This window comes from Syngnathoides biaculeatus, chromosome 3 (genome assembly GCF_019802595.1).
Source record: "Syngnathoides biaculeatus isolate LvHL_M chromosome 3, ASM1980259v1, whole genome shotgun sequence".
NCBI lineage: Eukaryota > Metazoa > Chordata > Actinopteri > Syngnathiformes > Syngnathidae > Syngnathoides > Syngnathoides biaculeatus.
The window spans coordinates 35,037,793-35,063,537 of record NC_084642.1 but is presented as its reverse complement, the minus strand read 5'-3'; the positions used below and the strand labels follow the sequence as shown (position 1 = coordinate 35,063,537).

At 45.3% G+C, this 25,745-nt stretch overlaps 1 protein-coding gene across 1 annotated transcript in view; it reads right to left on the bottom strand.

Annotated features, from left to right (window-relative positions):
* The window catches only part of shcbp1 (SHC SH2-domain binding protein 1), a 34,407-nt gene that overhangs the window by 2,359 nt on the left and 6,303 nt on the right, over positions 1 to 25,745 (bottom strand). Inside the window, exons 5-11 of the mRNA XM_061815559.1 lie at positions 4,770 to 4,865; positions 4,469 to 4,699; positions 4,202 to 4,379; positions 2,995 to 3,115; positions 2,611 to 2,742; positions 1,729 to 1,847; positions 685 to 786 (exon numbers count right to left, since the gene is read on the bottom strand). Coding sequence (XP_061671543.1) covers positions 685 to 786; positions 1,729 to 1,847; positions 2,611 to 2,742; positions 2,995 to 3,115; positions 4,202 to 4,379; positions 4,469 to 4,699; positions 4,770 to 4,865 — 979 coding nt within the window. The remainder of the gene's footprint in view (positions 1 to 684; positions 787 to 1,728; positions 1,848 to 2,610; positions 2,743 to 2,994; positions 3,116 to 4,201; positions 4,380 to 4,468; positions 4,700 to 4,769; positions 4,866 to 25,745) is intronic.

Genomic DNA, 25,745 nt, shown 5'->3' with positions numbered 1-25,745 from the left:
GAAATAAGTATTTAACACTTCACCATTTTTCTTATTGATTATAATTCCATAGCACAGTGGTTTTCAAACTTTTTGGTGTGTGCCCCCCTTTTGGGAGATTAACTTTTTCCGCAGCACCCCTTGTCCCCTTGAAATTTCCTCCTTCATAGGGTGCAGGCACTAAAAATTGTAAAAGTGGGGTCGATACAGGATGTCTATGTTAGGTGGAATTTGGGCAGTATTTTTTTACTTTTGTATCCTGAGTTTCCTTCGTAACTAGAAATAAAATTTTCCCGAGGCGTTTCGTAACCTAAATTTTTTGGTACTAGAGACGTTTGTAAATAGAGGTACCACTGAATATTTTGTGAGAAAAATTATGACACGTTAAATACTTTTCAGATGCAGAATGTTTGTTTGCATGGTGTGAACCGTATGTAGTGAATGCCTCCTGATAAAATCTGGTGGATTGTCATATCTGAAATTGACATCCAATGTAAAAATTAAAACGTAACAAATTTCATTTTAATTTAGTGTAGGGTTCATGCACTGGCTATTGCCCTAGTAGGGAGGAGATCTGAACTTGCGGTATGGGCTTACAAAGACTACCAGTAGGGTTCACCACTTAATACAGTATTGAGTGTGCAGATTTGTTTGGATGGGGTCTGAGCCCAAAGTGGAGACAATTCAAAGGACTTGTCCACCCACCATTGGTTGATTCATCTTGATGAGAATCCCATCCTTACAGTGGTGGATGCCATTGCCAACCAGAGTGCACGCACTGCCAGGATAAATCTCGATACCAGCTCCCTGTATAGATCACACACACCAAGACGTCACGTGGTATTAGAATATACTGTAACTTTCTACTTCACTTCAAACCTAAACATTTCAAAATAATTACGATGGCCTGGGAAATACTTGATCAGATGCCATTTATGGGCCATTTCATATAGAGTAATTCGATCAATAATTGTAAAGATGTAAACAAACAAAAAATGAATGAATGAAAAAACTAATTGTGTTGGGTTGTACATATATAGTTGAATGTGTCCTGTGCTGAATCAAACTATTTTCAAAAAGTCCTACATGTAAAATTTTAGGTATTCATTGTAAAGGCAATCCTATGATGGTGGCCCACTTCTTCCATAATGCTAAATACAAACACACAATTCAATCATTTTGAATTTTCTGCTGTTGTGTGAATGTAAAATGGTTGCCTCATCCTGGCACTTCAGCTCACTAATACCCGCAACAACATAATGAGGAGCTCTCCAGTGGAATCAACTGTACAGAAAACTTGAGTAACAAAAGGTTTGTAAAAGAATAATGGGGGAAAAAAAGAACTCCAGACACTAAGATGAATTTGTTACTTTTCATGGATAAGGCAAAAACACAGTTAGCATAATCTGTTGAAATCAGGACACTTAATTTCTGATACCTTACGCAAAGACATTTTTGTTAAACGTTTTGAAAAAAAAGTTTTTTTCTTGGAAAAAATTCTGACCTTTTTACAGATAACTTCAAATAATGCTAACACTGTAAAATTCATTGATTTTCCTTCCGAAAATCAATGGTCCCCGTCTATACAAATGACCCCATAATGACTAAGTTTATGAATTTGATATTGGAAGGTAATTTCCATTGAAATTTCTGAATTACTGATAAAACAGTGGGAAATTCGAGCTTCTGCAAGGGACATACAAAAAGCAAACTATGCAGTACTACTGATCCTTGCCCTTAACCAATTACCTTGGATCCATATAGATCGCACATATTCATGGTGAGGTGGGCAGAAGCTTGGACAATGACGCCGGTGGTCTCACACTGAAGCACGCAATTTTCAACAGCCAAATTTCCCTCTCTCACACCTGGTCACCAAACAGATTAAAAAAAAAAGAAATAAACATAATACTAGGCATAACAACAATACAGTAGGAATAATAAGAAATAAAAATCAGCAAAATAAGGTTGGTATTGGAGGCTCTCTGAAGCCGTATGTTCTGAATGGAATCAATGGAACAAAGAAACTATACATTCTCAGCTAACACTTAGTAGTAGTAGTAGTGTTTTTAAAGAACTTCATTTACACATAGCACGGGGGATGATACACGGAAGGAATGTGTGTGCGTGTGTGTAGGGGGAGGGGGTCAGAGAATGCTGGTAGGAGGGATTAACCTCCAGAAAATCAGTTAACTGCCCGATTGCCAGAGGACTAATAATCATGCTGTAAATTGGCTTCATTCGAGTTTTATCCTTCACCAACTTCTAAAATGAACAATTAAGTACAGCTAGATCAATGAGCCTGAATCAGAAACTCTGGTCTGGAAGGAGGTTGGTCGTCTTCTCCTGCCCATTTTGTTCAAAGCATATGCAAATAAATTCCTGGCATCGAACTACTTTTTAGATGAACTGTGAATTTAGGAGTTCCAATATAGTTTTGAATTAAAAGAAGCCCTCTGAGAAGACTTGTGTTTTAGAATGTCACAATTAAACACCTTCCTGGTGGGTTTGGAGCATTTGCAGGACACACTCGCAGTTGGGTGAGGAATACAGCAACAGTGTGGTTCTAATGCAATTGGAGGCAATTGCATTGAATTTTGGGGCTTTTTCTTTTTTTAACTGGATACTCACATAAAATACCCTCAATGTCTTCATGTTGGATAAACTTGATGTTGGACATTTTGACATCTGCTCCAGTAGACTCAATTAATGAGTCTCCCTTGTTTTTCTTCTCAATCACCACATCATCAGGAAGTCCAAATCCTGGCAAGAATAAGAATGAGGTCAAAATAACATTGAACGCGTAAACCTTCTGTAAGGTGCAGTGAATTCAGAAAATGGGAAACAACACCACTGCACTGCTTCTACATTTTACGATAATCAGTAGTACGACTTTTCACACTCTCATGATAGGTTGTGTGTCGAATTTTAATAATCGTTTTCCAAGGAATAAGGATGTAAAATGAAGTGCTGCAAATAATTTCCAGATAGATCCAAATGAAGCATACTGAATACCCTCTACGGTGATAGAGTCTGGAAGTAGGATGGAGCTGGTAACATTGTACACGCCCGGGAGAACAAATACCATGTCACCCTGATGGCAGGAATCCACCGCAGAAACTGGGTCTCTATGAAACTACACACACAAACACATACACACACGTGACTACAAATGTACTCAGTAAAATGTCAACTTCTGCCGAGGTGTGCGCTGTATATCAACATAGATAAGGGCCAGAAAGACTTTACTCCAGTTTAATCGTTTTTGTATATCTGTTGTAAAGTTAAACAATAAAGGATAAAATACTGTAAAACAGTAAAAGGTTCGACATGCAATTGATATCTTTAGTGTTGTCAGTGTTAAGGGACCAAGAAGAAGAAGGAGAACATGAAGGGACCAAAAAATAAGTTATTATCTTCTATATATATTGTTTCAATTAATCATCCAATTGATCGATCAGTCATCGGAATTTTATTCTGGAATTGGCCTTAAAAAAATTATTGGTCAGTCAACAATATTGATCTTTACAATGACAAACGTCATTTTGAGTAGCATGCCTTCATTGATGCTAGTATGGGGTAAGTCCTCAGCCCATTCCATCTGTGGATGTCAAGAAGAAACCAAAAGAACATGAATGTCAGTATAGCGTGGTGCATACAGTTGTGCACAATGCCGTACAAATACGACAAGGGAACTGGGAGTAAACTTTGACAAATAAAAATATTATGGGGGCTTTTTTCCCCTCAAATGTTTAGTATTGATAGCACACACTTTGGCAATGATAAAAAAGCAAAAAGCCTTTATCATTACATGTGCATACAACGAGATAACGAACACTACTCCACTAGGTGCTTGAACCAATTTAAAGACAATAGACTAAGACGTATTAGATCCAAGATAAAGTAACTCAGATGAAGTAGTTAAAATCAAGGAACAGTCATTGCGGAAAAGATCTAAAAAATAACAGGTATACAGTCTTACTACACATGTCCAAGCATTGGTAAGATTATTGCACATTTGTACTCCGTTATTGCACAAAGAAGTAACAAAAGCAAAAACAAAAGAAAGTGCAATTGCATATAATTAAATTATACTGGAGAAGTAGTGTTTCTAAACAGCAAATGATCATGCATCAATGTAATTTAGCCAGGTAAGTTAGTTTGCAAAGGATCGTAAACGTTCACAACACAGAATTCTTTTGAAACACTGCAAAGTGGGTACCTGGACTTCAGTGTCCTCAGAAGAAAACTGCTGTAGCAGTCTCTCATTCAGAAGGGACTGGAGCTGATTTGCAGTGCAGGAGGATAACACCACATGGGCCACTTTGATGCCCGATTCCCTCAGCCCACGACTTTGCATGAACTGATGTCGGGCATTACTTTTGTAGCCCAGCACATACCTAGAGTTTAAAAAAAAAGGTGTAGATTAAAAGAGGATAGCGATGCTAACTGGTCATCATATACTGTAGAGACGAAAAATGTAATTTGCCTTAACAACGGGTTCTCAATGAAGTACAACTTCCGTTTGAATACTTCCAGCTGTTCGTAGAGCTTCAGCCCCTCCACCATGGATATATTATCCAGCTCTGAGTCAGAGTCACTGCTGATGCTGCTACGTAGCAGTGAAAACTGCTGAAAGCACTGCGTACATTTTTCCAATACGATCTTGTATTCTGACACAAGACCTGCAGGGACTCTTTCCTCTAAGATGTCATAATATCTGAGGGTGGAGACGCATTGAATAGGATTTGTAAATATCTGACATCAATAACATGACACAATGAACTTACAGTCTGAGGCGAGGCTCTACACAACGGACAAAGTAGTCAAAGTCATCATCCTCATCTTCTTCATCCCAGAGTCTCCAGACATGTTTGTAGAAGAATCTGAAAATACAGTGGTGCAAGTCGAAAAAGAATTAAGCATGAAACTTTTCAAACAGCGGTTTATGGGGTACTACGTGCCACTGTTGTACGTCACACAATTAAAAAAGGTAAACAAAAAAAGATTATGGATTAGTACTATCATGAGTGAGAATGGGGGGCCTGCTCTTGCAATGTGCTATGTGGCAAATCATATCTGGAGTATTCTGTTACTAGGTGATGTTGTACACTAATTTGAATCAGGGTTTTATGCATCTATCTGTAGGTGCTGCTCCACTGTACCAAGTTTGATGAAAGCAGATCAAAATAAAATAAGTAAATTCCACACCAGGGATGGGAATCGAGAATCGGTTTCTATCTAGAACCGGTACCAAACAATAATTCCTTGGAACCATTCGCTAAATTTCCAAAGGACCCTTATCAACTGTGGAAGGGGAGACTGAAATAATCGCCCACATTATGCAGTACACGTGACTTGTGGACGGACGAACATTCAGAGGATGAATGTCCTGCAAGTGGTATTAATAGGCTCAATTACTGTAACTAACCATTCTAAACTTGCCATATTGTCAACAAAAGGAAGAGTAATTTCACAACTAAAACCAAAATCAATTTAACAATGCATGAACGCCACACCCACCTCCAAAAAAAAACAACCCCCCCCACAAAAAAAAAAAAAAAAACGGGATGCAGTCGAACCCAATTGCAAAAAAAATAAGTTGCTGATGCCTCCCGTACAATGATCGATTGGATATGTGGACGCCCTGAATAGTGAGCCTGTATATAGCTGTATATGCACCTACGCCATAAAATCACGTGACTTTTGTTTACGTCGCCATATTGCCGGCCTAAAAAAAGCATTGCTCAATGCTAAGTCGGTTGGAGATGACACAAAAATATGTCTAATAACAGGACGCCCAGTCTTGTCCGATACCGTTAGACATTTAGAAGGTGAAAATAAACAAAGGTACGTGGAAAAATTTGATAAACTTGGCATAGAGGATCCCATATTTAATGCCGAAGTCGATGTTTTTGCCAATAAGAAATCGGACGCTTCCGGTTGTCTTGCACTACTAAATATGCACATGTATCTGGTGAGTAAGTCGTCGAGATTTACACGGAAACGTTTGAAAGTGTATAAAAGTCTGGACGCATACAAATACTTCGTTGCTGGATCTGTTCTCAATCAGGAATAAATCCCACATAGTGATGGGTTGACGGTTCATGAACACGGAAGCGTTCAGCCACACGTAAATGGAAAATTTATACCATATAAATACCAAATAGCATACGATTCCGTACAGTTACAGACTTTTATGTATACTAGAAGAATTCGTATTTGATTCCTGGCTTTAGCGTGGCGAAGGTTTCGTCGGAAGCAACACCGGAAGTTGAGCGAATAATTGTTTACATCGGAGACAACTATATCCGGGTTCCACTTTCTCTTCATTGGTTAATGCTACCAGTGGATGCCACGGAAAATTTTTAAGCCTTTGGGATTATCTTCCAAAAAACAATGAATGGCAGTGGTACAAATGCACCTTGTCAGATGCCAACTTTGACAGATGCACATTACGCGGGAAAGACGCCCAACACACCTCTGCTGTCGGAAAATCTACTCCCCACGCCGGGCAGAGGCAAAAGATTCAACAGTAATAGTTTTCTAAATTCAAGTGGCTCAAATTGAGGTTCTCAATTTTTTTCTGCCAATAGTGTAATGACAGTGAAAGAAAAAAACGTTCTGACACGCTGAAAATCATCGGTGGCGCCAAAGTTGGATGACTTCATGAAGCATCAGCAGACAGCTGATCACAACTTTGTTGCAACTGTAAAGACAGTTGATGTAGAATGTGGCTTCAGTATGGATAACATTGTAGAGACGTCCTTAAGGAACTGTCTCAAAACAGAAAGTGTAAATGAACTGTTAATCGTAAAAATTGGAGGCCCTGAAGAATTGTTTGATTTTGACAAAAGTTTCAGTAATTGGGGAGCAGTAAAAACAGGAGAATCTTTATGGCAGGAATGATGCAAAAACTTGGGGTTGAACACTGATGTTATTTTCTACAGTCAAGAGTACAGAAGAGAATTGTGAAACTTTTTTTAATTTTATGACACATCTCGGTCATTCTTAATGTTTATTAGATTCAGTTACCAGTAAAAATATAATTCCTGGAATCACATTTTGGTCTGAAAGTTATTTGTATGCATGTGACCTGAAGAACAAGAAAGAATATTTGTCATGTTAGTTGACCGCAGTTTGACCGGCATCTGATTGGCAATTTTTTGGCTATGATTATAGAAAAGTGTCTAATGAAAATTTATTTTGGTTAAAAAAAATGGCTAATGATGAAAAAAGGCTAGGCAGGGCCCCGAGCTATGCCAAAAGCGCAAGTTCAGGGCTACTTCACGTGCGGTGGGCGCATTTACATCGAAAGTCATGAACATCATGACCCATGTCAAAGGAAATTCAGTTACACTGAAAACATTTCTGGGATATAATAGGTAATGAGTATCTAATTATAATAAGTATGAGATTTACTTTGACTTGATTTAAGTTCTAACATTAGACTAGTTTGTCCATACATTTAAATGCGGTCATTTTCCCCGTGGTATGCATTATCTTGAAGTTTAAAACTTTTGCCCTCTACATGCTTTAGGAATATATAGATCATCTACTCCTACCTTTCATCAATGGATTGACAATAGATACTGCCGTATATTACGCTAGATTGTAACAATACATCACAATTGCCACTAGCTCTTTGCCACTAACGCCGATTATATTGACCCAAAGTTTCACCATTTTCAACACACATATATAGACGGATCATGATTATTCCTTGACAGGCCATTGCATTTAACTTTAAGATAAAGTTTGCCAGATCAATAATTTTTAATTTTTGAAAAAATGCATGGCTGTGGTGCATTCTGGCGATATCTGTTAACAAAATTCAAGTCCTGCCCAAAAAAAATTGGGCAGAAGTTTCCCAAGGGCCATTTTTTTTTACCCCCACTCCCCTATCACTGGATGGTACAAAATCACATTGGTCATTAAAATATGCTTAAAATATGCCATCTTATCTCAAGACAATGAATGAAGGGAACGATTACACACATAGACAAGAGAGATAGATAGATAGAGAGAGAGACACAAGAGACATGAGCGAGAGTAGAGACACTAAAGGAGGACAGAGCGAGAGAGAGACACAAAGACACAGAGACAGAGAGATACAGACGACCACAGAGACACAGAGACAGATACAGATACACACAGAGACATAGAGAGACAGAGAGAGACACACCACAGAACAGAGAGAGACGAGAGAAGACCGAACAGAAGACACAGAGAGAGACAGAGAGAGACACAACAGACACAGAGAGAGACAGAGTACACAGAGAACACAGAGAGAGCCAGATACACAGAGAGACCACAGAGAGAGACAGAGACACAGAGAGACAGAGAGAGAGAGACAGAGACACAGAGGATACAGAGAGAGACAGAGCCACCGAGAGAGAGACAGTAAGAGACAGAGACACAGAGAGAGAGACAGAGAGTAGACACAGAGACACAGAGAGAGAAACAGGGAGAGAGACACGAGACACAGAGAGAGAGAGCGAGAGGACACAGAGAGAGAGAGAGAGAGAGAGAGAGACAGGGACACAGAGAGAGACAGAGAGAGAGAGACAGAGACACGGAGAAGACAGAGAGAGAGACAGAGACACAGGAGAGAGAGGAGAGAGCACAGAGAGAGACAGAGAGAGAGACCAGAGACACAGAGAGAGAGAACAGAGAAACCAGCGGAGAGAGACAGGAGACACAGTGAGAAAGAACGAGACACAGGAGAAGATAAGACAGAGGAGAGAGAGAGACAAGACACAGAGGAGAGTGACAGAGACACAGAGAGAGAGACAGAGAGAGAGAGAGACAGGAGACACCGAGAGAGAGACATAGATAGGAGAGAGACAGAGACAGAGAGGAGAAGAGAAAAGAGTGAGAGGAGAACAGTAGAGAGAGAGAGAGGATAGAGAGAGAGCGACGAGACAACCCGAGAGAGAGAGACAGTGACACAGAGAGAGAGACAGAGACACAGAGATGAGAGAGGGAGGAGAGAGAGAAAGAGGACACAGAGGAGAGAGAGAGAGAGAGGAGAAGGAGACACAGGAGAGAGAAGAGAGAGAGAGAGAGAAAGAGACATCAGCGAGAGAGAGGAGGAAGAGAGAGACAGAGCACAGAGAGAGGAAGAAGAGACAGAGACCCCAGAGAAGAGACAGAGAGAGAGAGAAGAGACTAACAGAGAGAACAGATGAGAGAGAGACAGAGACACAGAGACCAGAGAGAGAGGAGAGAGACAGAGACACAGAGACAGGCGAGAGAGAGGAAGAGCCCAGAGAGACAGAGAGAGAGACAGAGAACAGAGAGAGACAGAGAGAGAGACAGAACACAGAGGGGAGACCAGAGAGGAAGAGAGATACAGAGAGAGAGAGGAGACAGAGACAAGAGGAGAAGAGACACCCACAGAGAGACACACACAGAGGAGAGAGAGAGAGAGAGAGAGAGGACAGAGAGAGAGAACAGAAGCAGATAAAGGACCAGACAGACAGAGAGACAGATCACACAGAGGAGGAGACAGGAAGAGATGAACAGAGGAGAGAGACAGAGGACACAGAGAGAGACAGAGAGAGAGGCGGGGGGGGGACAGAGAGAGATGATCACAGAGCACAGAGAGAGATCAGGAGAGAGAGACACAGACACAGAGAGAGAACAGAGACAGGAACACAGACACAGGAGAGAGACAGAGGAAAGCGACAGGAGAACGAGAGAGACAGAGAGAGACAGGAGAGAGAGTACGAGACAGAGACAAGAGAGACACAGGAGAAGAGAGACAGATACATGAGCAGAGAGAGAGACAGGAGACAGAGAAAGAAGAGAGGGACACAAGAGAGAGCAGAGACAGAGAACAGAGGAAGACACAGAGAGAGACAGAGACAGAGAGAGAGACACAGAGAGATAGAGACACAAGAGAAGACCACAGAGAAGAGAGACACACAGAGAGAGACACAGAGAGAGAGAGACCACAAAGAGAGACAATAGATAGAGAGAGAGAGGACACACAGAGAGACAAAAGGAGGAGAGACACACAGAGAGACAAAAGAGAAGAGAGACACACAGAGAGAGAGCACACAGAGGAGAGAGGACAGAGAGAGAGAGATAGAGCTACAGAGAGATACAGGACAGCGAGAGAGAGAAGAGAGAGAGAGAAGACAAGAGAGAAGATAGAGGAGAGAGATTACCCCACAGAGAGAAGAGGACAGAGAGGGATAGAGACACACAGATAGAGACATAAAGGGCAGAAGTAGAGAGACAGAACAGAGAGAGACAGACAGAGGATTAGAGAGAGAGAGAGAGCGACAGACAGACAGAGAGAGAGAGAGAGAGAGAGAGACAGAGCAGAAGAGAGAGAGAGAGAGAGAGAGAGAGAGACAGACAGACAGAGGAGAGATAGAGAGAGAGAGAGAACAGAAGAACAGGACAGAAGAGAGAGAGAGTAGAGAGAGACCGACAGACAGAGGAGAGAGAGAGAGAGAGACAGACAGCCAGACAGAGAGAGAGAGAGAGACAGACAGACCGACCGAGAAGAGGAGGAGGACAGACAGAGAGAGGGAGAGATGAGGAGAGACAGACAGGAGAGCAGAGAGAAGAACCAGACAGAAATAGAGAGAGAGAGAGAGATGATCAGACAGAACAGAGAGAAGAGAGAGAGAGAGGACGACAGGAGAGAGAGAGAGACAGACAGACAGACAGAGAAGAGAGGACAGACAGACAGACCAGAGAGAGAGAAGACAGACAGAGAGAAGAGAGAGACAGGAAGCGAGATAGAGAGAACAGATCAGAGAGAGTAGCCGAGAGAGGAGACAGACAGAGAGAAAGAGAGAATAGAGACAGACAGAGAGAGAGAGAGAGAGAGAACAGGGTTTTAAAATGCATTAGTGTGAGATATATATATAAACATACATAGAGTAAAATATAGATATAATATATACATAACATATATATATATAGATATATAAATCAACTATACATTACTATAGAGATATTAAGACATAGAATACCCCCCGCCACACACGCCGGATCTTTTCTGAGCTCCCCCCCCCGCAAGATTAGTAGGGAACCATGAAAGAGAGATAGATATATATACATACAGAGATATAGAGGAGAGAGAGGACAACAGAGAGAGAGCGAGAGGAAGAGACAGACAGGAGGAGAGAGAGAGAGAGAAGACAACAGAGAGAGAGAGAGAGACAACAGAGAGACAGACCGAAGACAGACAGACAGACAGAAAAATAGACAACGACAAGACAGGAAACAGACAGAGAGACGAGCAGACAGACAGAGAGACAGACAGACAGACAGATTGAGCCAACAGAGCAGACAGAAGAGGCGAGAGAGAGAGAGAGGAGACAGACAGACATAGAATGAACGAGAGAGAAGAGAGAAAGACGAGAGAGAGAGAGAGAGACAGACAGGACAGAGAGAGAGAGGAGACAGGACCACAGGGACAGACAGAGAGATAGAGAGCACAGACAGACAGAGTGAGGAAGAGAGAGAATAGCAAGACAGACAGAGAGAGAGAGGAGAGAGACATGACAGACAGAGAGAGAGACGAGAGAGACAGACAGACGAGAGAGGAGAGAGGACAGACAGACAGGAGAGAGAGAGAGAGAGAGAGACAGACAAGAGAGGAGAGAGAGAGAGAGACAGACAGACCAGAGAGAGAGAGAGAGAGAGATGACGAGACAGAGAGTAGAGATAGAGAAGAGAACAGAGAGACTAGGAGAGAGAGAGAGAGAGAAGAGACAGGAGGGAGAGAGAGAGTAGAGAGAGGGGACAGACAGAGAGAGAGAACATGACGAGAGAGAGACAGAAGAGAGAGAGAGAGAGAGAGAGAGACAGAAAGAGAGAGAGACAGACAGATGAGAGAGAGAGACAGAGAGAAGGAGAGAGAGAATATGAGAGAGAGGACAGACCGAGAAGAGACAGAACAAGAGATAGAGAGAGAGAGAGAGGAGACAGACAGAGGAGAGAGAGAGGAAGACAGACAAGAGAGAGAGAGACAGGACAGAGAGACAGACAGACTAGAGGAGACAGACAGACAGAGAGACAGAACAGATCAGGAGAGACAGGACAGAACAGAGAGACAGACAGAGAGACAGACGAGACAGAGAGACAGCGACAGGACAACAGAGAGACCGCAGACAGAGAGACAGACAGACAGATCAGCAGACAGAAGAGCGAGAGAGAGGAGAGAGAGAGAGACACAGGACCGAGAGAGAGAGAGGGGAGGGAGAGAGGAGAGAGAGAGGAGAGAGATAGACAGACAGAGAGAGAGACAGGACAGAGAGAGAGAGAGGAGAGAGAGAGAGACAGACAGAGAGAGAGAGAGAGATGAGAACAGCAGAGAGAGAGAGAGACAGACAGAGAGACAAGACAGGACAGAGAGAAAGAAAGACAGGAGACAGACAGAAAGAGAGACAGACAGACAGAGAGACAGACAGAGAGACAGACCAGACAGAGGATCAGACAGACAGACAGAGCGACAGACATGACCGAGGAGACAGACTAGACAGACAGACAGACAGGAAGAGAGAGAGGAGAGACAGAGAGACAGAGAAGAGAGACAGAGAGACGGACAGGACCGAGCAGACAGAGAGAGAGAGACAAGAGAGAACAGACAGACAGACAGAGAAAGAGGAGAAGAAGAACGACAGACAGACAGAGAGAGAGGAGACAGAACAGAGAGAGAGAGACAGAGAGAGAGAGACAGACAAAGAGACGAGCAGGAGAAGACAGACAGACAGAGGAGACGGATCAGAGAGAGACAGAGTCAGACAAGAGAGAGACAGAACAGAGACTGACCAGACCAGACAGAGAGACAGTACAAGACCAGACAGACAGACAGACAGAGACAGACAGACAGATAGACAGACAGACAGAGACAGACAGACCAGAGAGACAGACAGACAGAGAAGACAGATACAGAGGAGACAGACAGAAAGAGAGAGACAGACAGAGAGACAGACGGAAGGAGAGGACAGAGAGAAGACAGACCAGACAGAGAGAGAGACAGAGAGAGAGACAGACAGACAGAGAGAGAGACAGGATAATAGTAGCAGACAGGAACAGAGCGAGACCGAGAGAGGGAGACAGACAGACAGAGAGACAGAGAGAGAGGACAGACAGACAGAGAGAGAGCACAGAGAGAAGACAACAGAAAAGAGAGACGGACAGAGAGGAAGAACTATGACCAGCGGAGAGGCGATAGAGACAGACCAGTAGAGAGACAGACAGAGGAGAGAGAAACAGACAGAGAGAGAGACAGGACAGAAGAGAGAGACAGACAGACAATAGGACAGACAGACAGAGAGACAGGACAGGACGAGAGACAGACAGACAGACAGACAACAGAACAGAGCAGAGAGAAAGACAGACAGAGAGGACAGGACAGACAGAGGAGCAGACATATCAGATGAGACAGACAGACAGAGATAGAGGTACAGCACGACAGAAGGAAGAGAGAGAGAGAGACAGAGAGTAGCGTGAGAGAGAGACAGAGAGACAGCCGAGGACAGACAGTACAGACAGAGGATACAGAAGACAGACAGACAGACAGACAGAGAGACAGTACAGACAGACAGACAGAGAGACAGACAGACAGACAGACCGACCAGAGAGACAGACAGACACGAGACAGACAGACAGCGAGACGGACAGACAGGAGACAGGCAGACAGAGAGACAGACAGAGACAGAGGAGAAAGACAGAGAGAGAGACAGACGACAGGAGAGAGACAGACAGACAGAGAAGAGAGAGACAAGCAGAAGAGAGAAGACAGGACAGACAGACAGAGAGAGAGAGAGAAGACAGGACAGACAAGAGAGACAGACAACAGAGAGACAGACACAAGACAGACGACAGAGGAGAAGACAGAGAGGAGAAGAGACAGACAGAGAGAGAGACAGGAACGAGAGGAAGAGGACAGACAGAGAGAGAGGAAGAAGAGAGGAGGAGACAGAACAGAGAGAGAGAGACAGACAGAGAGAGAGACAGACCAGGAGAGAGACATGACAACAGGGAGAGACAGACAGGAGGAAGAGACAGACAGACAGAGAGAGAGACAGACCGAGGAGAGAGAAAGACGAGAGACAACAGACAGAGAGACAGACAGAGAGAGAGAGAGACAGGACATAGAGAGAGAAGAGCAGAGGAGAGAACAGACAGAGAGAGAGAGAGACGAGACAGGTGAGAGGAGAGAGAGACAGACAGAGAGAGAGAGAGACAGACAGAGAGAGAGAGAGACAGACGTAGAGAGAGAGAGACCGACAGGAGCGAGAGACAGACAGAGAGAGAGAGACATACAGGGACAGAGCAGACAGAGAGACAACAGAGAGGAGAGAGAGAGAGACAGAGAGACAACAGACATAGAGAGAGACAGAGAGGAGAGACAGGAGGACAGAGAGAGAGACAAGACAGAGAGATGAGACAGGAGACAGAGAGGAGACAGACAGGAGACAGGAGGAGACGAGAAGAGAGAGAGACAACAGGAGATGAGAGGACGACAGAGGAGAGAGACAGAAAGATAGAGAGACAGACAGAGACCAGAGCCAGACAGACAGAGAGACAGAGAGACAGGACAGACAGAGAGACAGAGGACAACAAGAATCGACATAGAAAAAGCAGAAGAACAGAGACCAGACAGCAGACAGGAGAGAGAGAGGACAACAGAGAGAGAGATGACAGACAGAGGAGAGATACAGACAGACATGCGAGAGACACAGACAGACAGACAGGAGAGACAGACAGGAGAGAGAGACAGACAGACAGAGAGACAGACACAGAAAGAGAGAGACAGACAGCCAGAGAGGACCGGACACAGACAGAAGAACAGACAGACAGAGAGAGAGACAGACAGACAGAAGAGAGACAACAGACAGAGAGGCGACAGAGAGAGAGAGACAGAGATAGAGACAGAGACAGAGGATGACAGAGAGAGAGAGAAATGAGAGAGAGAGAGAGACAGGATAGGAAGAGAGAGAGAGACAGAGAGAGGAGAGGAGACATAGAGAGAGAGAGAGAGACAGTAGGACAGAGAGAGAGAGAACAGAGAGAGGGAGAGAGAGGACAGAGAGAGAGAGAGAGACAGAGAAGAAGAACAGAGAGGCGAGACAAGAGGAGATAGAGACAGGGAGAGACGAGAGAACAGAGAGAGAGAGACAGATACAGAGCGGACAGAGAGAGATAGGACAGAGAGAGAGAGGGAGACATAGGACCGACAGAAGGAGAAGACAGTAGACAGACAGAGGAGAGAGGAGACAGAACAGATCAGAAGTCTGAACGAGAGACAGAGACAGGAGACATACGGACAGATAGAGAACAGAGACAGAGAGACAGAGACAGAGAGAGACAGGCGACAGAGAGATACAGAGACAGAGAGACAGAAGACAGAGAGGAGACAGAGTGGAGACAGGAGAGAGAGACGAGAGGAGAGAGGACTAGAGACATAGAGACAGAGACAGAGAAGAGAGACAGGGACAGAGGACAGAGACCAGAGAGAAAGAGACAGAGAGAGAGAGACAGAGAGGAGAGACAGGAGAGAGAGACAGGACAAGAGAAGATAGACAGACACAGAGAGACAGACACAGAGAGAGAGAGAGACAGACACAGAGAGACACAGACAGAGAAGAGAGAGGAGCAGACAGGAGAGAGAGAGAGATGACAGACACGAGAGCCAGACAGAAAGAGAGAGGAGACAGACACAGAGAAAAGACAGAGAGAGAGAGAACAGACACAGAGAGGCAGACAGAGGAAGAGAGAGGACGACAGGCAGAGAGACATACAAAGGATGAGAGAGGAGACAAAGATGAGGAAGGACAGAGAGAGAGAGAAGACACAGAGAGAGAGATGACAGACAGAGAGAGAGGAGGACAGACACAGAGATAGGAGACAGACACAGGAGAGGGAGAGACAGACACAGAGTAGAGATGACAGAGGAGACACAGGAACAGAGAGATCAGAACAGGAGCGACACAACATGAGAGACACAGGACAGCGAGAGAACAGAGACACAGGACCGAGAGACGACACAGGGGAGAGACACAGGGAAGGAGCGAGACACAGGAGAGACACAGACAGAGAGACAAGCAGCGAGACACAGAACAGAGACAGAAAGACAGAGAGAGAGAGCGAGAGACACAGAGAGAGAGAGAGAGACAGAGGAGGAGAGATAGAGAGACAGAGAGAGAAGAAAACAGAGAGAGAGAGAGAGAGAGATACAGAGGATGAGAGACAGAGAAACTAGAGGACAGAGAGCAGAAGACAGAGAGACAGGAGAGACAGAAGACGAGAGACAGACAGAGAGAGAGACATAGGAGAGAGAGAGAGACAGACAGGAGAGAGAGACAGAACAAGAGAGAGCAAGAGCAGCGAGAGAGATCAGAGAGACAGAGAGAGATGACAAGAGAGACGACAAGAGGGAGAAAAGAGAGAGACAAGGAGGGAGACAGACAGAAGAGGAAAGAGTACGAGAGGACATAGAGAGAGACAGACAGAGACAGACGAAGAAGAGAGAGAACAGAGAGAGAGACGGACAATGAGTAGACAGAGAGAGAGACAGGACAGAGAGAGACAGACAGAGAGACAGGGAGAGGGAGACAGACAGAGAGACAGAGCGAGACAGACAGAGAGACAGAGAGGAGACAGACAGAGAGAAGAAGACACCGACAAGAGACCGGAGAGAGACAGACAGAGACTCGAGCGAGCACATCTAGGATGATCGAGAGAGAACAAACAGGCGACAGAGACAGACAGGGACAGGAGAGACAAGAGAGACAGAAAGAGACAGAGAGAGACAGGACAGAGAGACACAGAGAGACAGACAGAGAGAGAGAGACAGACAGAGAGACAGAGAGAGCAGGACAAGGAGAAGAGACAGGACAGATGAGACAGACAGAGAGAGAGGAGACAGAGAGAGAGAGAGACAGACAGGAGAGCAGACAGAGAGAGAGAGAGACAGAGAGAGACAGAGAGAGACAGACAGGACAGACAGACAGATGACAGAGAGAGAAGTACGAGAGAGGACAGACAGAGACAGGAGGGAGAGACCAGGGAGAGGAGCACAGAGAGAGAGACAGACAGATGATACATATTATATATTCAATATATTATATACATATATATATATATATACATATAATAGACACAATATATATATACATATATATATAGACACAAGATATTACATATATATATAGACACATATACTATACATATATATATAGACACAGATTATATATATATATAGACCACATATAAGATATAGATATATAGACACATATAATATATGAGAGAAGATAGACCACGGAGAGAGAAGACCACCCACTAGAGAGAGAGAGACAAACAGGAGAGAGAGACACCAGACACAGAGAGCCGACACAACAGACACAAGATAGACAACAGGACAAGAGCGAGACCACACAGACCAGGAGAGAGGACACAGACACAGACACACACAGACACAGACAGACAAAGAGACACAGACACAGACAGACCAGGACACAGACAGACAGGGGGGGGGGAGGACCCCCCCCGCCCAAGACACAGACAGACAGAGACAGAGACACTAAGACAGAGACCGAGACAACACAGACAGGACAGGATACAGAGACACACAGGACAGAGACCACAGAGACAGAGACACAGAGGACAGAGAGAGAGAGACAACAGACAGAGACACAGGTAACAAGAGACACAGGGGAGACATATATAGTAGACATGAGACAGAAGAGAGACAGAGGACAGAAGAGAGACACAGACCAGAAAGAGATAAAGAGTATATATAGATTATACAGATAGATATACATAGACAGATTAGAGAGGAAAGATACATATTAGATATACAGAGAAATAGATAGAGACATATATACATATATATATTAACATTACATATATACCATATATACATACAGTAGACATATAGACAGAGAGGAGACAGAGACAGAGAGACAAACAGAGAGACAGAGACCAGAGACAGACACAGGAAAGAGACAGACACAGACAGAACAGACATCAGCAGAGACAGACAGAGACAGAGAGAGAGCAGAACATGAGAGGGAGACAGAGACAGGGAGAAGACAGAGACAAGAAGAGGAGACAGGCGACAGACAGAGGGACAGAGACAGAAGAGACAAGGAAGTAGAGGACCGAGACAGAGACAAACAAGGACAGAGGACAGAGAGACAGAACAGAGAGAGACAGAGACCGAGAGAGACTAGCATAGGAGAGACCAGAGCAGAGAGAGACAGGAGAACAGAGAGAGACAGAGACAGAGAGAACAGGAGACGAAGACAGAGACAGGACGAGACAGGAGACAGACAGAACAGACGGGAGACCAGAAGAACAGACAACAGAGGGACAGAGAAGAACAGAGACAGCTAGAGCAGACAGAGAGAGACAGACGAGACAGGACAGAGACAGGACAGAGAAGTAGACAGACAGAGAGATACAGAGAAGACAGAGGAGAGACAGATGACCGACAGAGACAGACTAGAGACAGAGATCGACAGAGAAAGAGACAGCAGAGAGGAGACAGAGACAGACAGAGAGAGGGACTAGAGGACACGAGACAGACAGACAGACAGAGACAGAGACTAGAGCAGAGAACAGAGACAGGAAGACAGGAGAGACAGAGACACAGAGAGGACAGAGACACAGAGACAGAGAGAGACAGAGAGACAGAGACTAGAGACACAGAGACGAGAGAGACAGAGAGACAGAGATAGAGACAGACAGGAGACAGAAGAGACAGACAGAGGAGGAAAGGAGAGATAGAGACAGAGAGAGAGAGACAGCGAGAGAGAGGAACTAGAGAGAGAGAGACAGAGAGCGAGAGGAAGAGAGGAGAGACAGAGAGGAGAGACAGAGAGAGGAGAGAGAGACAGACAGACAGAGAGAGAGAGAGACAGAAGACTAGAGAGGAGAGACAGGAGAGATGAGAGTAGAGACATACAGAGAAGGACAAGAGAGAGGGAGAGAGAGACAGACAGGACAGAGGGAGAGATAAGACAGACACAGAGTAGACAGGACAGAGAGAGACAGACAGACAAGAGAGACAGATCAGAAGAGAGAGAGAGACAGAGAGACAGACAGAGAGAGAGGAGAGAGCACAGAGAGACAGGACAGAGAGAGAGAGAGAGACACAGAGAGAGACAGAGAGAGAGAGAGAGAAACAACAGCGGAACGGAGAAGAGAACACAGACAGACAAGAGACCAGGACACAGACAGAGACAGAGAGACAGAGAGAGAGACAGAGATGAGAGGACGAGAGAGAGACAGGAGAGAGAGACAGAGGAAGCAGAGGAGAGAGAAGAGGAGGACAGGAAAGAGAGACAGAGAGACAGGAGCGAGGGAGACAGAGAGAGAGAGACAGAGAGAGAGAGACAGAGAGAGACAACAGAGATAGACAGACAGAGGAGACCAACAGAAGAGACAGACATAAACATGAGAGGAGACAGACAGGAGAGAGACAGACCAGTAGAGACAGAGACGACAGAGCGACAAAGAGAGAGGACAGAAAGAGAGAAGGACAGACGAGAGAGAACACAGACAGAGAGAACAGACAGACCCAGAGGAGAAAGGGACAGAGAGAGAGAGAGACAGACAGAGAATAGAGAGACAGACGAGAGGACAGAACAGACAGAGAGAGAGACAGACAGAGAGAGAGACAGACAGAGAGAGAGACATATCAGAAAGACAGAGGAGCGAGTACAGACAGAGGGAGAGAGACAGAAGAGAAGAGAGGAGACAGACACAGAGAGACAGACAGAGAGAAGAGAGACAGAACAGAGCGATATAGAGCACAGACGACAGACAGCTAGAGATAGAGACAGAAAGAGAGAGAGAGAGAGAGAACAGAGAGATACGAGATAGAGACCACATAGAGAGGATAGAGATACACATATACAACCAGAGAGCCACAGAGAGACATAGAGACAGAGATATAAATATAGAGATATGAGACAGACGTATACATATAGAGACATACAGATACATAACAGACAGGAGACAGAGACAGAGAGAGACCCGAGAGACAGAGAAACAGAGAGAGAACAGAGACAGGAGACGAACGAGACAGAGGAGAGAGAACAGAGAGAGGAGACAGAGTAGAGACAGAGATGGAGAGACAGAGAGAGAGACAGAGAGAGAGACAGGAGAGGAGAGACAGAGAGGAGACAGAGACAGAGACAGAGAGGATCAGAGAAGGATACAGAGATAGAGACAGATATAGAGAGAGGAACAGAGAAAAGAGAGAGACAGAGACAGGACAGAGAGAGAGACGATAGAGTAGACAGAGGTAACAGAGAGAGACAGAGAGAGAGAGACAGAACTAGAGGAGAGAGAGACAGAGACTAGAGATAGAGACAGGGAGACAGAGAGATAGACATTAGACAGAGAGAGACAGAGAGAGAGACAGCAGCAGAGGAGAGAGACAATAGATATACATCAGATATAGATACAGTATAGATAGAGATAGACATAGATATATACATAAGTATATAGACACATATTATTACATAAGATAGAGACACATATATATATACTTATATATATAGAACACAGAATTATATATATATATTAGACACATTATATATCTAGACACACAATATATATAGAACACACATATATATATAGACACACACAGTGATATATATTATATATAACACACATACAAATATATACACACTACACCATAATATATACACACATACATAGAGATGACCCGATACACATACACATACAGAGATAACACAACACATACACATACATACACATATACACATACACAGACAGACACGATACACAGATCAGCTAATGGACACGCAGGGAGAAGCAAAGGACGCTGGGTAGCAGGTCGCCACCACAAGGAGACACGACGCAGAGCGGAGCGGGACAGAGAAGCGGTAAGACAAGAGAGAGACTCTAGAAGGCATAAACCATATGGCGAGGAACGGCAGCCACCTAAGGCGCGATACAAGAAAATAGACACAGAGGACGACAGACAGAGGACACAGAGACGAGAGAGAGGAGAGACAGAGAGAGAGACAGAGAAAGTGAGAGACAGAGACAGAGGAGACAGGATACAGAGACAGGAAGAGACAGAGACATGAGAGAGAGACAGAGACAGAGAGAGACACAGAGAGAGAGAGACAGAGGACAGAGAGAGACCACCGAGACAGAGAGAGACAGAGAACAGGAGAGAGAGCCAGAGAGAGACAGAGACAGCAGACAGAGACAGAGAGACAGAGAGACAGAGACAGAGACAGAGACAGAGATCAGAGACAGAGACAGAGAGGACAGAGAGAGCGAGAGACACAGAGACGAGACGAGAGAGAGAGAGACACAGGAGACAGAGAGAGAGAGAGACACAGAGCCAGAGGAGAGAGAGACAGAGAGACAAGGACACAAGAGACAAGAGACAGAGACACAGAGACAGAGAGACAGGGACACACGAGACAGAAGACAACCTAGAGAGAGAGAAGAGAGAGAGAGATACACACAGAGGATAAAGAACAGAGAAGAGAGGAGGAGAGACACAAGCACAGCACAGAGACAGAGAGAGAGACATCAGACACACAGAGAGAGAGAGAGAGAGACAAGGACACAGAGAGAGAGAAGAGACAAGACACACGAGAGAGAGGAGAGGACAGAGACACAGAGAGAGAGATAGAGAAAGGACACAGAGAGAGAAGAGGACGAGACACAGAGACAGAGGGACAAGAGACACAAGACAGAAGAGACAGAACACAAGAGGACAGAGAGAGAGACAAGAGACCAGAGAACAGAGCGCCACAGAGAGAGAGAGACAGAGAGACGGAAGAGAGACAGAGAGACAGAGAGAGGACAGAGAGACAGGAGAGAAGAGTACAAGAGAGGACAGCGAGACGAGAGAGAGCCAGAGAGACAGATGAGAGTGACAGAGAGAGAGAGCAGAAAGACAGGAGAGAGAAAGACGAGAGACAGAAGAGACAGATCGGAGAGAGACAGAGAGACCAGAGAGAGAGACAGACAGATGAGACAGAGAGAGAGGCAGAGAGACAGAGAGAGAGACAGACGAGGAAAGAGAGAGAGACAGAAGAGGAGAGATAGAGACAGAGACACAGGGAGAGAGGAGAGAGACAGAGACACAGGAGTAGAGGGAGAGGAGAAGAGCCACAGAGAGAGATAGAGAGACAGAGGACACAGAGAGAGAGAGAGACCAGAGACACAGGAGACAAGAGACAGAACACAGAGACAGAGAACGAGAGACTACAGAGACAGAGAGAGAGACTACAGAGACAGAGGGAGAGACAGAGAGACACAAGAGACAGAGAGACAGAGAGACAGAGAAGAACAGAGAGGACAGAGAGTAGACAGAGAGACAGATAGGCGTGACAGGAGAGAGACAGAGAGAGCATGAGAGAGAAAGAGAGACAGAGAGACAGAAGAGAGACAGAGAGACAGAGAGAGGAGACACAGAGAGAAGAGAGACAGAGAGAGAGACAGAGAGGACAGAGAGAGGAGCAGACAGAGAGACAGAGAGAGAGACAGAGAGGACCAGAGAGACGTAGACCAGGACAGAGGAGACAGAGAGAGAGACAGAGAGACAGAGAGAACACCGACGACAGAAGACAGAGATAGAGACAGAGAGACAAGAGAGGAGAGACAGACTAGAGAGAGAGAGAGACCAGACAGAGAGGACCAGGAGAGAGAGGACAGAGACACAGGAGAAGGAGACAGGAGAGACAGAGAGAGAGACAGAGACAGGAGAACAGAGACTAGACAGAGACAGAGGGAGAGACAGAGACGTCGAGACAGGAGAGGAGAGACAGAGACCAGAGAGACCAGAGAGAGAGAGAGAGACAGAGAGGAGAGGGAGAGAGGAGACAGAGAGAGAGAGATAGCAGAGACAGAGAGCCGAGGAGAGAGACAGAGACAGAGAGACAGAGGAGGCGAGAGACAGTGAGAAACAGAGACAGAGAGGATAGAGACGACGACAGAGAGACAGGAGATAAGCGAGAACAGAGACAGAGAGACAGAGAAGAGACACGGACAGGAGAGACAGAGAAGAAGACAGGAGACAAGAGACAGAGAGAGAGAGAGACAGAGACAGAGAGACAGGAGATAGAGAGAGGACAGAGACAGAGATACAGAGGAGAGAGAGACAGAGAAAGAGAGAAAGAAGAGGAACAGAGGACAGAGAGACAGAGAGAAGAGACAAGAGACAGAGAGAACAGAGACAGAGATGACAGAGACAGAGAGTACAGAGACAGAGAGACAGAGACAGAGAGGCATGAGAACATAGAGTGAAAGGACAGAGAGAGAGGATACATAGACAGATCCGAGAGACAGGAGACAGAGACAGACAGAGGAGACAGAAAACAGGAGACAGGACGATGGAAGACAGAACAGAGACAGACAGAGAGATGAGACAGACAGAGACAGGGAGAAAGACAGGAGAGATGACGAGACAGAGACAGAGACAGACATTAGAAGATACAGAGATAGAACAGATGACCATAGATAGAGACAGATACAGATGAGAGAGACATGAGACAGATAGAGATACAGAGAGAGACAGGAGACAGAGAGAGAGACAGAGAGAGACAGAGACAGAGACAGAGTAGAAAGAGAGAGATACAGAGACGAGAAGAGTAGGACAGAGAGTAGATACAGAGCGAGACAGAGACAAGGAGACAGAGAGAGAGTACAGGAAAGAGGGAGAGAGAGACAGGGGAGGACAAGGAAAGACAAGACAGAGACCCGAGACATAACAGGAAGACAGAGACACAGAGACACAGAGGAGCCGAGACACAGAGACACAGAGATGATCAGGATGACCGGAAAGGACAGAGAGAGACAGAACCAGAGACAGAGACAGGGACAGAGTATAGACAAGAAAGATGAGGAGACAACCGAGAGAAGAAGACAGAGAAGACAGACAGGAGAGAGGACAGACGAGAGAGACCGGACCAGAGAGAGATAGACAGAGAGAGACCGACAGAGAGAGAAAGCACAGAGAGTAGACAGACATAGAGAGAGAGACAGAGAGAGACAGATCAGAGGAGATAGAGACAGTAGTAGAGACATACAGATAGGAGACAGAGAGGAGTACAGAGAACAGAGAGAGACAGGAGACAGAGACCAGAGGGAGAGAACAGAGACAGAGGAGAGACCAGAAGGATAAGAGAGACAGAGACTAGCGAACAGAGTACAGAGAGACAGGAGACAGAGAGACAGGAGACAGAGAGACAGAGACCAGAGAGACAGAGACAGAGAGACAGAGACAGAGACGAAGAGAAAGAGAGAGACAGGATACAGAGAACAGAGGAAGAGAGGGACAGAGACACAGTGATACAGAGTAGAGATAGCAGATGACACAGAGATAGAGAGATAGAACAGGAGAGCATGAGATATAGACACCATATACACTAGACATGTACAAGATACATATATACATGTTACACAGATGACAGTATTGGTACACATATACAGCGGACACACAAGAGAGAGGAGAAGAGACACAGAGAGGAGAGAGAGAAGGAGAAACAGGGAGAGGAGACAGAGAACACAGAGACAAAGAGAGAGACAGAGACACAAGAGACAGAGAGAGAGCAGATGACACATAGACAGAGAGAGAGACAGAGACAATAGAGAGAGAGACAGAGACACAGGAGAAAGAGAGAAGACAGAGAAAAGAGACAGAGAGAGAGGACAGGAGACAAGAGACAGAGTATGAGACAGAGACACATGAGACAGAGACAGAGACCAGACACAGAGACATGAGAGAGAGACAGGACACAGAAGAGACAGAGACAAAGACACAGAGAGAGCGAGAGGACAGAGAGACAAAGGAGAGAGAGAGACAGAGAGGGGACACAGGGAGAGAGAGGAGCAGAGAGACACAGGAGAGAGAGCGGAGACAGAGAGACACAGAGACACAGAGATGAGAGAGAACAGAGACACAGAGACACAGAGACCACAGAAGAGAGAGACAGAGACACCGAGAAACAGAGAGAGAGGACAGAGAGAGAGGAGAAAGATACACAGAGAGGAGAGACAGAGGAGATACACAGGACAAAGATGAGAAGAGACAGACAGAGAGACACAGAGAGAGAAAGACAGAGAGAGAGACACAAGAGAGAAACAGGAACACAGAGAGAGAGAGACAGAGAGAGAGACCACCACCAGAGACACAGGGAGAGAGAAGACAGAGAGAGAGACACAAGGAGAACCCAGAGAGATCAGACAGAGAGAGATGAACACAGAGACACAGAGAGAGAAGACAGAGAGAGAACACACAGAGACACGAGCGAGAGAGACAGAGAGGAGAGACACAACAGGAGACACAGAGATAGAGAGATGCGAGAGAGAGACACCACCGAGACACAGCGAGAGATAAGAGGAGAGACCACAAGACACAGGAGAGAGAGACGAGAGAGAGACACAGAGACAATATAGTAGAGAGAAGATAGAGAGAGACACAGCACACAGAGAGAGAGACAGAGAGCACACAGAGATAGAGACAGGAGACACACACAGAAGAGAGACGAGACAGGAGACACAGAGGACCCGAGAGAGGCAACAGAGAGGACAGAGGAAGAGAGAGAGACAGAGACAGGGAGTACTAGAGGACACAGAGACAGGAACAGACAGAGACAGAGAGAGAGACAAGATGAGAAGAAACAGACACAGAGAATAGACAACAACGGAGAGACAGACAGAGCTAGACAGACAGTGAGATAGAGACAGGAGGAGAGAGACACAGAGAGAGAGACAGACAAGAGAGAGAGCAC